This window comes from Bufo bufo, chromosome 6, assembly GCF_905171765.1.
Source record: "Bufo bufo chromosome 6, aBufBuf1.1, whole genome shotgun sequence".
NCBI classification, from domain to species: Eukaryota; Metazoa; Chordata; class Amphibia; order Anura; family Bufonidae; genus Bufo; species Bufo bufo.
In genome coordinates, this window is record NC_053394.1 from 73,527,503 (window position 1) to 73,546,001 (window position 18,499).

The window sequence follows — 18,499 nt, forward strand, 5'->3', positions numbered from 1 at the left end:
TAATCTGACATTTGGGAGTCCAGGAGAACTCAGTGCCAGCCCTCATTGGATCTGTCAATCCACTTATTTCCTGTTTTGACTTTTGGTGATTACAGAAGTATAATTAAAATGGCTAAATAAAATTGTTAACATCTTTGCTAGTCCATTTGTGACTGGTATATCAGCATAGCCCAAAACCCTCTAAGGCTACTTTCACACTTGCAGCAGAGCGATCCGGAAAGCAGTTCAGTCGCCGGAACTGCCTGTCGGATCCGTCAAAATGTATGCCAACTGATGGCATTTGTAAGACTGATCAGGATCCTGATCAGTCTTACAAATGCATTGAAATGCCGGGTTCGTCTTTCATCCGGAAAAACAGATCCAGCATTTATTTTTTTCGGTCTGCGCAGAAGGACTGATCCAGCACTTTGAATGCTGAATCCGGCACTAATACATTCCAAAAAAAAAAAAAAAAAAAAAAAAGGCCGGATCCAGCATTCAGGCAAGTGTTCAGTTTTTTTTGGCCGGAGATAAAAAAAACGCAGCATGCTGTGGTATTATCTCTGTCCTGATCAGTCAAAAAGACTGAACTGAAGACATCCTGAACAGATTGCTCTCTATTCAGAATGCAAGGGGGTAAAACTGATCAGTTCTTTTCCGGTATTGAGCCCCTAGGACAGAACTCTATGCCGGAAAAAAATAACACTAGTGTGAAAGTACCCTAACCCTGGACAAGCCCTTTTTGGAGGAGTAGACAGCTCAGTGTTATTTACTGATTTTAGAAGAAAAAGCTCTGTAATATATAAAATGCAATATATACCACTCGCCTGGTTCTGTAACTGGCCCAGAGACACTCAATGTACTGTACACAGGGGCATCAGTGATTGATAGCATTCTCTGTGTTTAACGGCGCATTTACACACGCCGACTATGCAGGCAATCACTTCAACAGCCCCCCCCCCCCCCCCCCCCAACAATATAGTTAGCCGGCCGCAAAGCGGTGCAGTGCATTCTGGACAGAATCAGGCTGGAACACCACTGCCTGGTGTGAACAAGGCCTTGATGTGATCACAGCAATTTGTTTAGTGCATTACCCGTACCTCTAGGTGGTTTAGGCAAATTAGCTGCTGATGTGGCATGAAAAGGACCCCCCACCTTCCCAGTTTGACAACACATGCAGAAAGGGATGTTGGCCGAGTGGAGAGTTCTATCAATGCCCCTGGCTCTGTAACGGCTCCTCCCCCCGAGCCGTGACAGAACCTTTCATTGCTCCACCCCTCCAGCGCTGTCATTTCTTCTCATATGTGGACCAGCATAGTCTTATCCGACATTTATGGTATAGCCGTAATGCAACCACCACATGTCCAGCTACATCACTGTTTAGTCCGATAGCAGAATCTAGTCTGAGTCGGAAGCATAAATCGACACAGGTGATTATAAAAAAAATTTATTCAAAGTCAATGTTTGCATTCAAACAAATTAAATCCTACAGTAACAATGTCCACTGTACTCGGCTCACTAAAAATTTTTAAGATCAACATCCTTGTACAAATTCTGTACAAGAGCAAAACACAAAAACATAACTAACGAACTGCTTCTTACACAACGGTCATTGTAACAAAGCATTTAATATAGTCCACGCCATCCAGCTGTGTTCATGCCCTCATGCTGTCCAAAGTAGCCCCCACTGTTTCCAGAATTCCCCCTTCCTGTGGGAAACAAAAAAACATTCAAATTAAAATGGGTAGTCCAGATGTATCAAGTCATGTCCTTTCCTCTGGATAGGCCATCACTAACTGATCAGCAATCAGCTGTGTGTTCATCTCCAGTACCAGAACTACACAGCTCTCTGTCAACTGTAATGGGCAGAGCTGATCAGTGCAACGCTGCTGGACCCTCGCCGATTAGCTGTTTGAGAAGGCAGCGGCGCTTCAGGAGCACCACGGCCTTCTCACTGTTTACCACAGGCCCAGTGATGTCATGACTTGCATCAACTGGCCTGGGCGGGGCTAAGCTCCATTCAAGTGAACAGAGCTTAGCCGTGCCCAGGCCATTGATACTAGTCGTGACGTCACTGGGCCTGAGGGAAACCGTGAGAAGGCTGCAGCGCTCCCGCCTTCTCAAACAGCTGATCGGCGGGGGTCCCGGGTGTCAGACCCCCGCCGATATGCTGATGATCTATCCAGAGGATAGATCTTAAGTTTAAACAAACTGCAGAACCTCTTTAATGGGAGCTGCTTTGTAGTAAAGAGCTGCCCCCACTACACAGTAGTCCAAGTGCTGGAGCTACACTGATTGGCAGGATGTGTGGTGTCTGACCCATGCTGATCAGTTAGTGTTCACCTATCTTGAGGAGCTGGACAGCCCCCTTTACTTGCAAGCAGTTTATAGAAAAAAAATATTAAAATCATCAATTGCACCTAAAGTCTTCATCACGTCATACAGAGCAGGGGGAAAGGCTCTGTAGATTGGCATAGATTTTACTGGAACATCCCACCGACTAAAGTGGAACCTCAGGAATATTCACCAGAACAAAAAAAAAATGCAACTCTGACAGGGACAGCGTGTACAACTGTGCCAACTACTTTGTTAGGTGAGGAGCAGATTGGATAACATCGTTTAAACATACAAATCAGGCTCCATGGGTGTTATATATATATATATCCATCCTGGTATGGGTAATTTTTAAAAGAACAACTGTCTGCTTCTCGGTGCCTCAGCTCCTAGGTTCAGCAATGCCACAAACTGGCTGCAGTGGTCACAAGAAGCAGCATTGGGGATTTGTTAAGGTTTTTCTCTTTATGTTAAAGGACTTCTGTCACCCCCAAAACAATTTTTTTTGTTGGACTTGTTAAAATCCTTTTATAACAACTATTCCCTATATAGGGATCTTACCTTTGTCTGTGGCTTCATTTCCTTAAAAATCGATCTTTTAAAATATGCAAATGACTTCACTACCAGCAAGTAGGGCGACTACTTGCTGGTAGCCGCTGCAAAAAACCACCCCCTCCTCCTGTTGATTGACCGGGCCAGCGAGCGCTCTCCTCCTCCGGCTGGCCCTGTCAGCATTTCAAATCCCGCGCCTGTCTTCATTCGGCGCAGGCGCTCTGAGAGAAGGACGCTCGCCTCCTCAGCACTCCCTCAGTGCGCCTGCGCAGATGACGTCACCGAAAGAGAAGATGTCATCGGCGCACTGAGGGGGCGAGCGTCCTTCTCTCAAAGCGCCTGCGCCGAATGAAGATAGGCGCGTGATTTGAAATGCTGACAGGGCCAGCCGGAGGAGGAGAGCGTTCGCTGGCCCTGTCAATCAACAGGAGGAGGGGGCTGTTTTTTGCAGCGGCTACCAGCAAGTAGACGCCCTACTTGCTGGTAGTGAAGTCATTTGCATATTTTAAAAGATCGATTTTTAAGGAAACAAAGCCACAGACAAAAAGGTAAGATCCCTATATAGGGAATAGTTGTTAAAATCCTTTTATAACAAGCCCAAAAAATAATAATAATAATAATAAGTTTTGGGGGTGACAGAAGCCCTTTAAAATAGCATTCTTTTCCTGGAGAACATTTAAGGCTCCATTCAGACGTCCGCACTTTGGGCCCCCGATCTGTTCTGCAATTATGCAGACCCATTCATTTTCAACGGGGATGGAAAAGTTGTGGACAGCACACAGTGTGCTGTCCGCGGCTCCGCAAAAAAAAAACTAACAAAAAACCCACACTTTCCCCAAGAACCTGGAGTCTTATCAGCAATTTTCATACTATAATTAGAAAAGTAAGAAAGTAACCTGCAAAGCCATTAATCATGGCATGTCATACATTACCATAACCACCGAGACCATCAGGGTTAGCATAGCATCCACTGTAGTTGCCAGTCATGCCCATTCTCCCTACAGCACCATATCCTGCGCCATCTGAGGGAAAAATAAAATACAACTAAAGGTGACTACAGGTGCATGACACTGAGGGGCAACCAAAAAAACAGTACACCAACACTGTAGAGCAGGTTAGTGCATAAAACATACCTAGAGCTTCCCGACCGTAACATCCCATTCCTGTACCCATGCCTGCGCCCATTCCAGCACCCATACCAGCACCACCACCAGCTGTTGAATTCAGGAACAACTCAATATACCGATGCTCTAAAAAAAAAAAAAAAGACACATAAATAAGGGCTTTACCGCAGAATTGCTCAAGAATTTATGTAACTCGTTAACTAAAAAACAAACAAAAATAAATAAAAAATATACAAATTAAGACGTCTACATACGCATATTGTTTTTGTCTTTTGACATGGCTGCTACAGCATCTTCATGGGTTGCAAATTCCACATCAGATTCTCCGGTGGCCCTACCATCTGCTCCAATGTCAATATGAACTCTGATTGGTGTAAGTGGGGAGAAGAACTACAAATACAAAAATGTTCAGGCATTATTTATGCTCTTTAGGGTAATGAGAAAGGCAGACATTTCTGACAAGTTTCTCAGCTAAAATGTACAATGTTCTACTATACTTAAACCACAAAGATATCCCAAGCACCAAACTACTTACATTGGCAATGTCGCTTTCAGTGGCACGGAATGGTAAGCCGCGCATATGAACAAAGTGCCCGCTGTGAAAACCTGAGCTTGCATCTCCAGCTCCAGGGTAACCTTGGGGAATACCTAAGGAAAATGGTTGTATGCGTTAATTTCAATTACAAACTAGGTCTTTTTTCTAATATGGCCTTTACCTTATCCCTGGGAGCACAATTTTGCAACATACCCAAATCATACTACCATTATTACTTTTACAACTAATAGCGGGCAACTTATGGGGTTATCTGGTAATTTATATGGATTACCTACCCTTAGGATAGGTCATCAATATCAGATTGGCATGGGTCCGACACCCCTGCTGATCAGCTGTTAGAATCAGTGCTGTGGTCTCCTAGGCAATGTGATGTCACCGTACACTGGTCATATGGCTTAGTTGCAGCTCAGCCCCAATCAAGTCAATGGGGTCGAGCTGCAATACTAAGCACAGCCGCTATGCTATGTACAGCACTGTGCTTGGAAAGCTGCTGGAACCTGCCTGCACTCAGAGGCTTGGACCCCACCAGTGTGATATGATAATCTATACTGAGGACATTACCTTTACCTGGATAACCCCTTTAAGTTAGCTGTTAAGTCAGCTATTCCTCCCCGACCCAGTCATACACACGCTGGGCTTGGCCAAACAAGCAGGTGTTCTGTAATAGGGACATGAGAACCACTCAAGAATATCTGCCATCTGGAAAACATCAGGGCACCCTCCAAACAGACCAGATAGGCAGTCATACCAAAGTCATTAGATTTAGCTGAATAGGCACGTTTAGTCTCAGAAATACAGAGGTAACAATCCTGCTTTTAATTGTGCAAATTACGCTAAAATCTGCTCTGATCTTCTTGGTGAAGATAATGAAGGAAAGGGGGTGATCAGATCACTCCATATTTCTCATACTCAATAAAAGCTTTTCCTATAAAAAAAATAAAAAAAAATAAAAAGAGTAGATATCTGCTAGTCAAGTCAGTCTGTTCACATCCAGCCGGAGGGCGACTTATGTCCGACAGAGTCCCATTATAGAACTGCACGGTAGAAAGTTAGTGTGCCTGCTTATAATGTGTCTGTACATCTGGCACAAATGTGGTGTGAACCTAACTTTGGTTTCCTCTAAATACTGGAGATGTGAGTCATTCCTTTGAATCTAACTGCAAACTACTGAGTCACGTACACGGCGTCAAAGCATTCCCCCTTCGGACATACCTCTGCTTTCTCTGAGTCGATCGTCAAAACCATCTGCCCCATAACCAAAGTTGTTGTACCCACTGTACTCCTCAAATCCTCCATAACCTAAATAGACAAGATTTCAACTAAAATTAAAACCGCATAATATATTTCAATGAAATTAAGACTTATTAACTAATGTATTTGCTGAAGAAAAAATAAAAAATAAAAAAATAAAAATTTATATATATATATATATATACATACACACAAAGAATTATTAGGAACACCTGTTCTATTTCTCATTAATGCAATTATCTAGTCAACCAATCACATGGCAGTTGCTTCAATGCCAGAATGGGAAAGAAAGGTGATTTAAAGAGGACCTTTCACCATAATAAAACCTCTAAACGAACTATACAGACGCGTAGATCGGCACCCAGGGATCCCCTGCACTTATTGTTATCCCCGGGCGCCGCTCCGTTCGGAACCTGCCGGCGTCTCCTTCTCCCATGCTGTAGCGCTGACCAATCGCAGCGCTCAACTCAGAGCCTGAGAGAAAAAAAAACTCAGGCTATGAGCTGAGCGCTGCATGACGGCGTCAGGTTCCCCTGGGTGGAGCCTAACTATGAAGATACCGGAGGCTATAACCAGAGAACGGAGCGGCGCCCGGGGATAACAGTAAGTGCAGGGAGATCCCTGGGCGCCGCTCTACACGTCTGTATAGTTAGTTTAGAGGTTTTATTATGGTGAAAGGTCCTCTTTAAGCAATTTTGAGCGTGGCATGGTTGTTGGTGCCAGACGGGCCGGTCTGAGTATTTCACAATCTGCTCAGTTACTGGAATTTTCACGCACAACCATTTCTAGGGTTTACAAAGAATGGTGTGAAAAGGGAAAAACATCCAGTATGCGGCAGTCCTGTGGGCAAAAATGCCTTGTGGATGCTAGAGGTCAGAGGAGAATGGGCCGACTGATAGAAGAGCAACGTTGACTGAAATAACCACTCGTTACAACTGAGGTATGCAGCAAAGCATTTGTGAAGCCACAACACGCACAACCTTGAGGCGGATGGGCTACAACAGCAGAAGACCCCACCGGGTACCACTCATCTCCACTACAAATAGGAAAAAGAGGCTACAATTTGCACAAGCTCACCAAAATTTGACTGTTGAAGACTGGAAAAAGGTTGCTTGGTCTGAGGAGTCTCGATTTCTGTTGAGACATTCAAATGGTAGAGTCCGAATTTGGCATAAACAGAATAAGAACATGTATCCATCCTCTGATGGCTACTTCCAGCAGGATAATGCACCATGTCACAAAGCTCGAATCATTTCAAATTGGTTTCTTGAACATGACAATGAGTTCACTGTACTAAAATGGCCCCCACAGTCACCAGATGTCAACCCAATAGAGCATCTTTGGGATGTGGTGGAACGGGAGCTTCGTGCCCTGGATGTGCATCCCTCAAATCTCCATCAACTGCAAGATGCTATCCTATCAATATGGGCCAACATTTCTAAAGAATGCTATCAGCACCTTGTGGAATCAATGGCACGTAGAATTAAGGCAGTTCTGAAGGAAAAAAGGGGGTCCAACACCGTATTAGTATGGTGTTCCTAATAATTCTTTAGGTGAGTGTATATGTAGAAGTTCAGAGCAATAATGCAAGCATGACGTCTTATTCTTACTTACCACCCCCATAACCTCCACTACCACGCATGCGATCATACATGTTACCACCACGGCCAGCTCCGTAATAAGCACCACGACCTCCCATTGGCCTGTCATATGGGCCAGGGCGCTGCCCCCCCATCATCCTTCTGGGCGGATCATACGATGATCGGATTTCACTTCTGCTGCTTTTAAAGATTTCAATGTATCTATGCCAGAGGTGTTGGAGAAAAGAAATGTCAGTAAGGGTTAAATAAAAGCGCCTACCTTTAATAATAAAATCTATATAGTGGCTCCACTGAATGTATAAGCGGTACTACAGGCATCTGCACAACCGAGTTTTAAGAGCTCAGAAAATGGAAAGCTGATTCTCAAAGAAAGCATTTGGAGAAAATTAGTAGATATCACTTTGCATTGACTGTATTTACGATTAAAAAATAAAATCAGAACCCCCTCCCACCACCATGGAGCCCAAAAATAATAAAGAAAACATGAAACAAAACAGAGATAACCGTCCCGTTCTGTCCATCCCCACCTGTGCCCTATTCTTTCCTTGTGTTTCCCCAGAGCATTTTCTGCTATCTCCTTTGAAGCAAACTGCACGAAGGCCTCCCCTGTGCTTCTCCCCTGGTAGTCCATCGTCAATGTTATCCCATTTGGCAGGATTCTCAACCCTTTAACCCAAGGACAAATAACCCCATCAAGGGGAACAGTGTTAAAGGCTGCAACAAACCCATCTTAACAATACTAACAACTTTAAAAATCCCAATAGCCTAACATCAGCTCAATTATTAATGCTTTGCTCCCGCCACCCCGCAATATTAACATTTCTACAAGTTACTTAGGGCTCACTCACGCAATGCATGATCAATGCTTAGTTCCATAATTCATTCTTTATAGAAATATATATTTAAAAAAAACAAAAAAAAAAAAAACAAAACAGAAAATGATCCCAGCAGATAAAGGAAAACACATATCCTACAGCTAGGATAAAATCCTGTTATTGAGAAAAAGAAAACATGGAAGAGAACATGGACATGTAACACGCTGGTGTAAGTGAGCCATATAAACCATTTACCAGTTATTACACTGTAAGCTTCTTACTTAGCAGGTTACGGTACAATGGATTCTCAATAACGAAGAGCTGTGTTGATTTAGGTCCTAATTAACATTCAATGTCAAGGCTTAACTACAGCAAATCAAGTATTATGAAGCTACAGGTACCTGAGAAAAACTGCACAATTTCTTCCTTGCTGCAGCCAAATGGAAGACCACGGAGTCGGACCGTGCCGTCGGTCTCAGACTCCCCTTCACTGGAATTGTGTTTCAGAACCCACTCCATTTCAGTGTTGTTTGATTTAAAAACTAGAACAGGGGGAAAAAAAGAAAATAAAAAAAAGAAAAAAGAAAAAAAAAGCACTACATTGTCAATTTCCTCAAGGAAATACATAGGGAAAGATTTATCAAGACCCCAGTGCTTCCTTCGCTGGTCTTGTTATCCCCCTGCACCACATTTATGGCAAATTAGGCAAGTTCTCCCACAATCTTGGGGAGGTCGATAAGCAGCTTCACTAGAAGCACGCTCTGAATTTCTGGGATGATGAGGCCGAGTGCTTGCTCTACAGCAGTCCTTACCTTCAATGTACCTGTGGCCCATGTATTTGCGGTCTTTCTCCAATGCTTTCTTGAGATCGTCTTCTGTTTCCAGTACAATAAAGGCTTCGCCACTAGGACGGCCTTCCTTGGACGTTGTGAAGTGAATGCCGCCCACTCCATCCGCAATACCGCAGTCTACAAATAAAACCGTGCACATTGTGCTTATAAATACACAAATTTTGGGGTAAAAAAGTCCTAAGTGAGCAATGTTTTCCATCTGCCAGTGCACTATATAGGCTGCCCAACAATATTAAAGGGGTGGTGTCACTCTTAGGGAATGTGTGCGATTATGGCATATAAGAACAAAGGTCCGCAAGTGCCGCCAAACTGCCTAAAGAGAATGCCGCACAGGTGTACTTGCAGACCCCCCCATTCTCATGACCGCAGGATGTTCCAGCACTTGAACCCCTTTTCTCCATCCTGTGGACAGGGGAGTGAGGGCTATTAAACAAGCCCCTCTATGATACAGCTAGAAGAGAATAGAGTTGTGCCTCATGCACATTGTATATGTATAGCACCACCACCTCCATTCCACCCAAATATTTCCTGTCCTCCTGATAATGTAGCACAGACTATGGGCTGTATTAGACCTGCAGATGAGCATTATGACTGTCAGGAGGGAAGTGTTCCTTCCAGCCAATCACTGGCTCATTAGTGGAGGAGACCGCTGCTATTACATGGAGAGATCGCTAACTCCATCGCGATTGATTATTTGCTGGGAGCAGAGTGTGATTAGATGGCACAATCTGCCATGCGATTGCCCAATGAACAATCTTGTTCAGGCAGCACCTACACAGGCAGGTCACCACTAGCAAGCGTCCCTACAAATGTCTGTTAGCAATGATCTGGCTGACCCTCTGCAGGTGTAATACAGCCCTTAAAGGGAACCTGTCACCAGGATTTTGGGTATAGAGCTGAGGACATGGGTTGCTAGATGGCCGCTAGCACATCCGCAATACCCAGTCCCCATAGCTCTGTGTGCTTTTATTGTGAAAAAAAAACACGATTTGATACATATGCAAATATACCTGAGATGAGTCCTGTCCCTGACTCATCTCACGTACAGGACTCATCTCGGGTTAATTTGCATATGTATCAAATCGTTTTTTTTTACACAATAAAAGCACACAGAGCTATAGGTACTGGGTATTGCGGATGTGCTAGCGGCCATCTAGCAACCCATGTCCTCAGCTCTATACACAAAATCCCGGTGACAGGTTCCCTTTAAGGGGAGATTTATCACAACTGGTGCAAAGGAAAAATAGGTTTAGCTGGCCACAGCAACCACAGGGGTTGTCCGCTTTCTTATACTGATGACCTATCCTCAGGATAAGTCAGTATCAGATGGCGTCAGCGCTGTGTTTTCTGCTCACCAGTGCAGATACAGCTCCTCCGCCCCATTCACTTCAAAACGTTTGCTGTGGAAGGGGGCTACGCTATGGGGCAGACTTAGAAAACCCTCTATAAAGCCAGTTTTGAGGTCTTTGCTCCCTGTCTGCGCCGAGTACTCGCTGTGGGCACCTTTGTCCCGATACTTGTGTCCCATTGTTTCAAGGTAAAAGCCAGAGATTAAGTAACAGGAATTCCTTCACAGAACAAACATCCGCATTGTGTGCATTACCTGAGAAAAACTCCAGCACCTCCTCGCAAGTGCAGGACCACGGCAGTCCTCGGACTCTCACGATGCATTCGTCTGACATGGTTACAGCTCTGAAGGGAAATTAACATTAACAAGGCACAGCAGGTAGTTCTGCCACATACAGACCCAGTATCTCCACACAGCTCAGCGTCTCGTCAATACATGAAACACATCTGCAGGCCACCAGACACGGCCATGTTTGTGTATATATATCTATCTAGTATGGTGAAAAAAGAAAGCCATTTATTGACCCAATGGTGACGAGACGATTCGCCTCCAACATGAAGCCTTTCTCAAGCCTCTTTTCACCATACTGGAGTGCTGCTCTCTCTATAATATTATATATATATATATATATATATATATATATATATATATATATATATATACACACACATATATGTTCGTGCATTGCAGCCCGCAGAAGGCACACACTCGTGTGCAGGAGGCCTTTATGGTGGAATATGCAAGCAAGAACCTAAATTTCTGACATACAAATTGGTTTGATCCATTATACAAACCCTGTATCTTCAGGCACTAAACAGCCCAGACATGTTTGGTACTACTTTGAATGTGGTACATAATAGAGTCTAAAGGGGATGGAAACCTGCATAAGGCTCACATAGTGCTTCACAGTGATCTGAGCTTCAGGAACAGGACAAGGTGAGTAGGTACTTTTTAACAGGAGGGAGCAGGCACAATGGGCATTACTACTATTAAGGGGGCATTATTACTGGGAAGGGGGCACAATGGTGATTACTACTATGGGGGGGGGGGGGCACTTGTTGTCTCTCCTTATAGATTTGTTTAGCAGCAGACTCCGGTAAGTACTGTTGTGCCCCTGTTCTAGCAGAACCATTCATTTACATAGCGCCAGCAGACACCATAGCACTGAGCAAAGTGCTGGGGAAGCCGAGCACGCACCCCAGACACGGCCTTGTGGCCCTTCGCTGCGGGGATAATAACCGGCGATTTCCTGGTGTGAACAAAGCACAGAGGAAGTCCTCCCCGCACGGACTACACTGCCCGGTCGCACATGGCGCTGCCGCCGCCTCTCTCCTCCCCGGTACATGCGGCCATCAGCCGACGTGACATGCGCGGGGAGAACTGCGATCTCTAGGCCCAACCCACGACACGTGCGGGTTACACATGAGAACCGCATGAGACTCAATTATGTCCGAGCAACATTACCGCAGCGTAAACGGCTCGGTGTAACGCAGCGATAAAGCGCTGGGGACTCTCCCGGCAAACCAGTGGGGTGCGGACGGAGGCGGCTCTGCTGACCGGAAACCGCGCGATGGCGCGCACACACAATCACCTCACCCAGGCACGGCGCCCCTGACTACAGCCACCGCGGGTTTCCCGCCGCACTCCCAGAGTGATTTACCCGTCGCTATTGTACTACAAGTCGGCACAAAATGGCGGCGGCCCGGTCGTTACTGCGCGAGCCGCACACTGGAGCGTGAAGAGGAACAGGCCGGAAGCTTTTGTTGAATAAACGCCGCGCCATTCACACGGCGCCGCCGAGTATTCACAGCCAAGCATCCAGTCAACAATCGGGAGCCACTTACCTGGAGGACTTGCAGACGGTGTGGTTACTGTAGGAGAGACTGGCCGAGAGCGCGGGGCGTTCCTTTCATACACACACCACTCGCGGGGCAAGACGCTGTGCGCGCTGACGTCACAACCGTCTCTCTTCGAAAGCGGGAAGGCAAGACAGGATGTGACGCAAGGACGTCTGTTGGCACGTAAACAGAGAGAGGGGGAGGGGGGGTTACTTCCTGTCTTGTTCATCCGGCGCCATTTTAGTGGAGCCTATTGTTTCTCTACATGTATAAAAGCTAATTTACATTACACAGCACAGTGCCTTTCATTGTATAGTGACTGTACTTTGTACTGCCACTCAGTCCCATTCTCTTGAATGGGTCTAAGCTGCGCCTAGAGCGTGTGACCGATGAAGTATAGTCACTGGCCAAAGAAGAGGACATGTTGCTCACTTGAGCACCAAGGTGATCAGCAAGGGTGCTGGGTGTCGGACCCCCACGATCAGTTAAACACTCTGACAACCCCGTTACACACTCTAAACCCCTTTAAAAGCAATGCAAGAACCTACCTTTAAAATATTCACAGCTAGTGCAAAAATGTGCCAATGTACAACCTAATAAGGACTCCTGCATACGACAATATGTATTTTGCAGTCCACAAAAAATACTGATGACGTCCGTGTGCATTCCGTACGGAACAGCTGGCCCCTAAAAGAACAGTCCTATCCTTGTCCGTCATGCAGACAATAATAGGACATGTTCTATTTTTTTGCAGAACGGAAATATGTACATACTGAAACGGAATGCACACGGAGTAACTTCTGTTTTTTTGCGGACCCATTGAAATGAATGGTTCCAGATACCGTCTGCAAAGAAAACGGAACGGACACGTTTGTGTGCATGAGCCCTAAACTGTATATCCAGTACTATAGTTCAGTGATGATGTGCTATTCCATATCCTAGAATTACTCTGTATCCTCTGAAGGAGCCGTGGGGTGATACAGGGGTCTGAGGGGTCCTGGTTACCCTGTGCCTGTTATGTTGCCACTTGGTTGGTAACATGCTAAGACTGGTGTATTTCTTAGCACTATGCTATAATTAAATGTAATTAACGGTGGTTTATACATACACCATCAATACTGCATTATGACTGAACTATTGTATTGGATAAACCATTTATTATGTTGTTTTGGCACAATAGTAATTTTGCACCAGCTGTGAATATATATGAATGAAATTATATATATATATATATATATATATATATATATATATATATATATATAATGTGTTTGGTCCCTTCTTGCATTGCTTTTAAAGGGGTTGTCCGGGTTCAGAGCTGAACCTGGACGTATCATCCCCTTCTTCACCCAGGCAGCCCCTCTGAGTGGAGCATCAGAGCATTTTATAAGATCTGCAGCAAAAACGCATCTAATCTGCACCAAAAAACGCTATTATTTATTGCAATTTGGGTGCAGGAATCCACCCGGAAATTCATGTGGAACTTGTGCACATTGACCCTTATAGAGAAATGTATTATTATACATATGTTTGGCAAGTGATTTTACTTAAAGGGGTATTCCCATCTTGAACAATGGGGGCATATCGCTAGGATATGCCCCCATTGTCTGATAGGAGCAGGTCCCACCGCTGGGACCCGCACCTATATCGAGAATGGAACGGGGAGCGCTGTGGCTGGAGGACCTCAGATTTCCTAGGGTCCGCCCACCACCAAGCGCTAATCCCCGCCTCTCCCATAAAAGTGAATGGGAGGGCGTGGCCCATGCTCCCATTCATTTCTATAGGGGCAGACGGCAATAGCTGAGCCAGCGCTCGGCTATTTTCGGGGCCCCATAGAAATGAATGGAGGGCGCATGCGCATTGCGCCTTCCTTCACTTTCGGGGCTCCAGTCTAGATATAGGTGCGGGTCCCAGCGGTGGGACCCGCACCTATAGGACAATGGTGGAATATCCTAGCGATATGCCCCTATTGTCTGAGATGAGAAAACCCCTTTAAGAATATCCAACAGAACATATAAGTGCTATATATAAGTTGAGTCTTTTGGTATTATAGCAGTGTATCTAACATATAGGTGTTGAAAATCTGCAGAGGGAAAATGCGCACCAAATTTGCCTCTGTATAGAAAAGTGTAGTCTGCTGTGCCTACCGGCATGATAGAGGACACTATTGGGGTCCCTCGGGTGAATACGGTCCTATAGATATGTTTTTTTATGTACACCATCATCTTTTCCCTGCGTACACATTAAACGTACAGCTCAGACATAGTGTGCACTGAGCCTTAGCTCATGTTTTTTTTTTGGGCAGCCTCGTGCTTTACTCTCTTATGTAGGATATTTGGATAAGTCAAAAAGAACCGTATGAAAAAATTGGCGCAACTATATTAATTGTGAATGTCCTATTTGGGTTGTTGTACCCATTTTTTATTTCTAAATATTCAACTCAATGGGAGAAAACTTGACAAATACAAGCAGCATGCCCTGAAGACTAGGTTTTGGGGCAGTACAGTGTGGAAGTGATAAAATCCAGCAGCATTAGTGCATGTGTGAATACATCCCCCGTCTCTGAGGACATCATATATTTCAATCATTTCCTGTTAATGTGGATTTAGACGTGCTGAGCTAAAGCCGATTGTCTGAAAGAATCCGTTCCTTCCCGATAGTCGGCTGCTTGTTAAGTAGAGAAGACTGCTGCATTTACATGCAGCGATCTCCTCCACAGTATGAGAATAATGGATTGCTATTGCAATCCCTTGTCCTCATACAGCTGCATTGTTTCTGGGCAGCAGATCACTGTTTAGACAGCACGATTTTATGTCTTCTAGAAACGATAATCTACTTGTCTACACAAACAACAGTTTCACTAGATGAACGAGCATTTCACTCGTTCATCCGGTGAGCGGTGGCACCTTTACACGGGCAGATTGTCGAGAATGAGCATTCACAGGAACATTTGTTCTCGATAATCAGCCCAATTATTTAGCCGTCTAAGGCTACGTCTACACGACGACATTTGCCGCACAGATAGAGCACAACTACGCTGCAACATTTGTAGCGCAACATTTTGTTGCACTAATGTCGCGCGACAATTTTTATAATGGCAGTCTATGGTGTCGCACTGGAACATGCAACATGCTGCAATTGCGACGCAACAGTCGCAGAAAAATCCATCTCGAATGGATTTTCTGCGACTGTTGCGTCGCAGTCGCAGCATGTTCCAGTGCGACACCATAGACTGCCATTATAAAAATTGTCGCGCGACATTAGTGCGACAAATGTCATTGTGTAGACGTAGCCTTAATCTACCTTTACATCAGGAAAACCAACAAGAAAATTCACCCTCCCTCTATTTTAGCAATACCAGGTATGTCATATGTAGATTGGTGGAACTGGACCTGCAGTGGATTTGCTAATTTGCAGCAGACATAGAAGTGTATACATAACACATGGAGGTGTACACAATGCATCCATACAAATGATTTCTCTTCCACCAGTATCTGACTCTGAATACCAGTCCTGACACCTTACATATGGTTATCTATGCTTGTGTTATGGTAATATTATCTGTCCTGATGGTACCAAGACACCATTGTGTAGTAGTGTACCTGATTTGCATCGCACCCAGTATTCCTCCTTGGAAACATAGATGATTATGGGCAGAAAAATACCACCTGGTACATCTAGTCTGCCCTTATTTCTTTTTTTTCTAATCTTGAAGGGGGTTTTCCATCACAGGCAATGGGGGCATATCGCTAGGAGGTGCCCCCATTGTCTGATAGGTGCGGGTCTCATCTCTGGGACCCGCAGCTACACAGAGAACGGGGCGGGGAAAGGTAGCGGAGGGTGCACTGCGCGTGTACAGCCGTCCTCCATTCATTTCTATACCGAAAATAGCTAAGCACTGGCTTGGCTATTTCCGTAGATCACATAGAAATGAATTGAAGCGGCAGCTCCGCAAGCATGGTTCGCTCCTATTTCCTTGTATGGGAGAGAGCTTGGCTGGGGCCCGGACCCTGGGAAACCCTGGGTCCTCCAACCACCGCTCTCCCCGCTCCGTTCTCGATGTAGATGTGGGTCCCACCGGTGGGACCTGCACCTATCAGACAATGGGGGCATAGCCTAGCGATATGCCCCATTGTCTGTGATGGGAATACCCCTTTAAGGGCCCTTTACTTGGGCTGAGAATTAAAAAGATCATCACTAACAGGCGTTCATAGTAATGCTCTTTATCAATGATCGGGCGGTGTAAATGTACCGCGAATTACCTGATGAACAAGCAAAACGCTCGTTCATCGGTTAATTGGATCGTTAGTGCAGCATAAAAATCTTTGTGTCCCGGTGGCAGATCATGCTGTGTAAAGACGATCTGCTTCTGGGAAACAACGAGACAGTATGGGGAAGAGCAATGGCAATAGCGATCACTCCTCCCCATACTCTGGAGGAGATCAGTGCATGTAAATGCAGCGGTCTTCTCCGCTAGCGATCAGATACGTGTTTGTATCTCAGGTATATTTACATTCTCATACTGTAGATTTCCCAACCACATCTGCTGGAAGTTTGTTCCAAGCTTCAACCACTCTTTCCTGCCAATATTTCCCTCCTGATCTTACCCCCAGCTAACTTCAGAATGTATCCCCTTGTTCTTGCGTTTATTTTTTAGTGTCTTTTCGTTCAAAAATATTGAATAATACTGTGACTTTGGTAATTGATTTTAAAATGGAAAACCACTTAAAATTTGAAACCGAACTCGGCTTTGGTTCCGAGGTACTAGTCAGAACCGAACCAGAGTTTGGCTTCAATTTTTAAAGTGGTTTCCCACTTTAAAAATCACTTACCAAAGTTATTCAATGAAGTCACATGCGACTTCGTGAATAACTAAGTTTGGCTCATTGGAGCCCATACATTCTAATACTGTATGGAGATTCGTATTATTGCGAAGTAGGGCTTCAGTAAACGATTATTTGAGAAATCGAGTATTCTATCGAATACTTTTACGATTAATCGAGTACTCTAATAAGAAAAAATGAATTAATAGACTGTTTTCCTTTATAAAAACTCATCAGACCCCAACACCCTTCGTTCCCCCCCGTGCAATCAGTTCCCCCAGTTCCACTATCCACCAGTGCCATCAGCTTCCCCCCTCCGTGCCATCAGCTCCGTTCCCCCAGTGCCATCAGCCCCTCCATTGCCATGTCCCCCACTCCCCCAGTGCCTCCATTTGCAAAAAAAAAGGGAGTTAATCAGCACCTTCCAATGTGCAGGTGCACGCTGCCATGGCTGAAAACATAGAGAAAAAAAGACAATGCAACAGCAACCTGCAATCAGATAAAGTACAATAATGCCATAGTCACAAAAAATATTATAGTGCTAATGCTACGCTTATTTATAAAGTGAGATGCTTGGCAAATGCAACTTGTACAAAACCATTTGAGCCCGTCTGCCGAACGCCAAGGCGATCTCTGTAAGACGGGAACCTAACACCAAATACTACCTGTTATGCGCCATAATGGCCGCCATAAAGCTCAGGAAGTGCTGGATCCACATGCATGCTGGGTCCACTCTGCCTTTTACCATTTTCGGTGCCAAAATGGCCTCCATCACTCACAAGGGGGATGCAGGTACCAACATGCATGCCGAGCCCACGCCATACCTTTCCTTGTGCCAGACAGCTTCCAATGAATGTAGTGAGAGCATGCCACAGCTTTATACTGAAACTAATTAAAATCAGCCTATAGGGCAGACAGGCTAATCAGGAGTGAATGACTCGCTGGAGTGCACAGTAAATCTGCAAAGAAAAGGGGGTTAATCAGCACCTCCCAATGCACAGGTGCACGCTGCCATGGCTGAAAACAGAGAAAAAAAGACAATGCAGCAGCACTCTGCAAACCAGATAAAATACAATAATTCCATAGTCACAAAAATTATTATAGTGCTAATGTTACGCTTATTTATAAAGTGAGATGCTTGGCAAATGCATTTTGTACAAAACCATCTGAGCCCGTCTGCCGAACGCCAAGGCGATCTCTGTAAGACGGGTCCTAAAATTAAATACTACCTGTTAAGCGCCATAAAGCTCCCAGTGCCTCCATTGCCATGTGATGTCCCCCACTGCCATCAGATCAGCCCCTCCATGCCATGTCCCCCACTCCCCAGTGCCATCAGATCAGCCCCATCATGCCATGTCCCCCACTCCCCCAAGCGCTTCACTCCCGCTCCGTGGTCACATGACACAAATGAATCCTCGATGCAAAAA

General features: G+C 45.0%; 1 protein-coding gene across 2 annotated transcripts; it reads right to left on the reverse strand.

The window, feature by feature from the left end:
• Positions 1–1,410: 1,410 nt before the first annotated feature.
• On the reverse strand, positions 1,411–12,406 carry HNRNPH3 (heterogeneous nuclear ribonucleoprotein H3). 2 transcript variants are annotated; one of them, XM_040435759.1, is made up of 12 exons: positions 12,256–12,406; positions 10,667–10,755; positions 9,025–9,180; positions 8,614–8,754; positions 7,925–8,063; positions 7,411–7,598; positions 5,758–5,844; positions 4,525–4,637; positions 4,244–4,379; positions 3,999–4,115; positions 3,798–3,887; positions 1,411–1,688 (listed from the first exon to the last, which is right to left on the reverse strand). In XM_040435759.1, exons 2-12 carry the CDS (start codon positions 10,743–10,745, stop codon positions 1,606–1,608), a joined length of 1,329 nt encoding a protein of 442 aa, XP_040291693.1. In that variant the 5' UTR covers positions 10,746–10,755; positions 12,256–12,406; the 3' UTR covers positions 1,411–1,605. The 2 variants fall into 2 exon arrangements, with proteins under 2 accessions (XP_040291693.1, XP_040291694.1); XM_040435760.1 differs by having other exon boundaries at positions 3,793–3,887.
• Between the last annotated feature and the right edge of the window lie 6,093 nt (positions 12,407–18,499).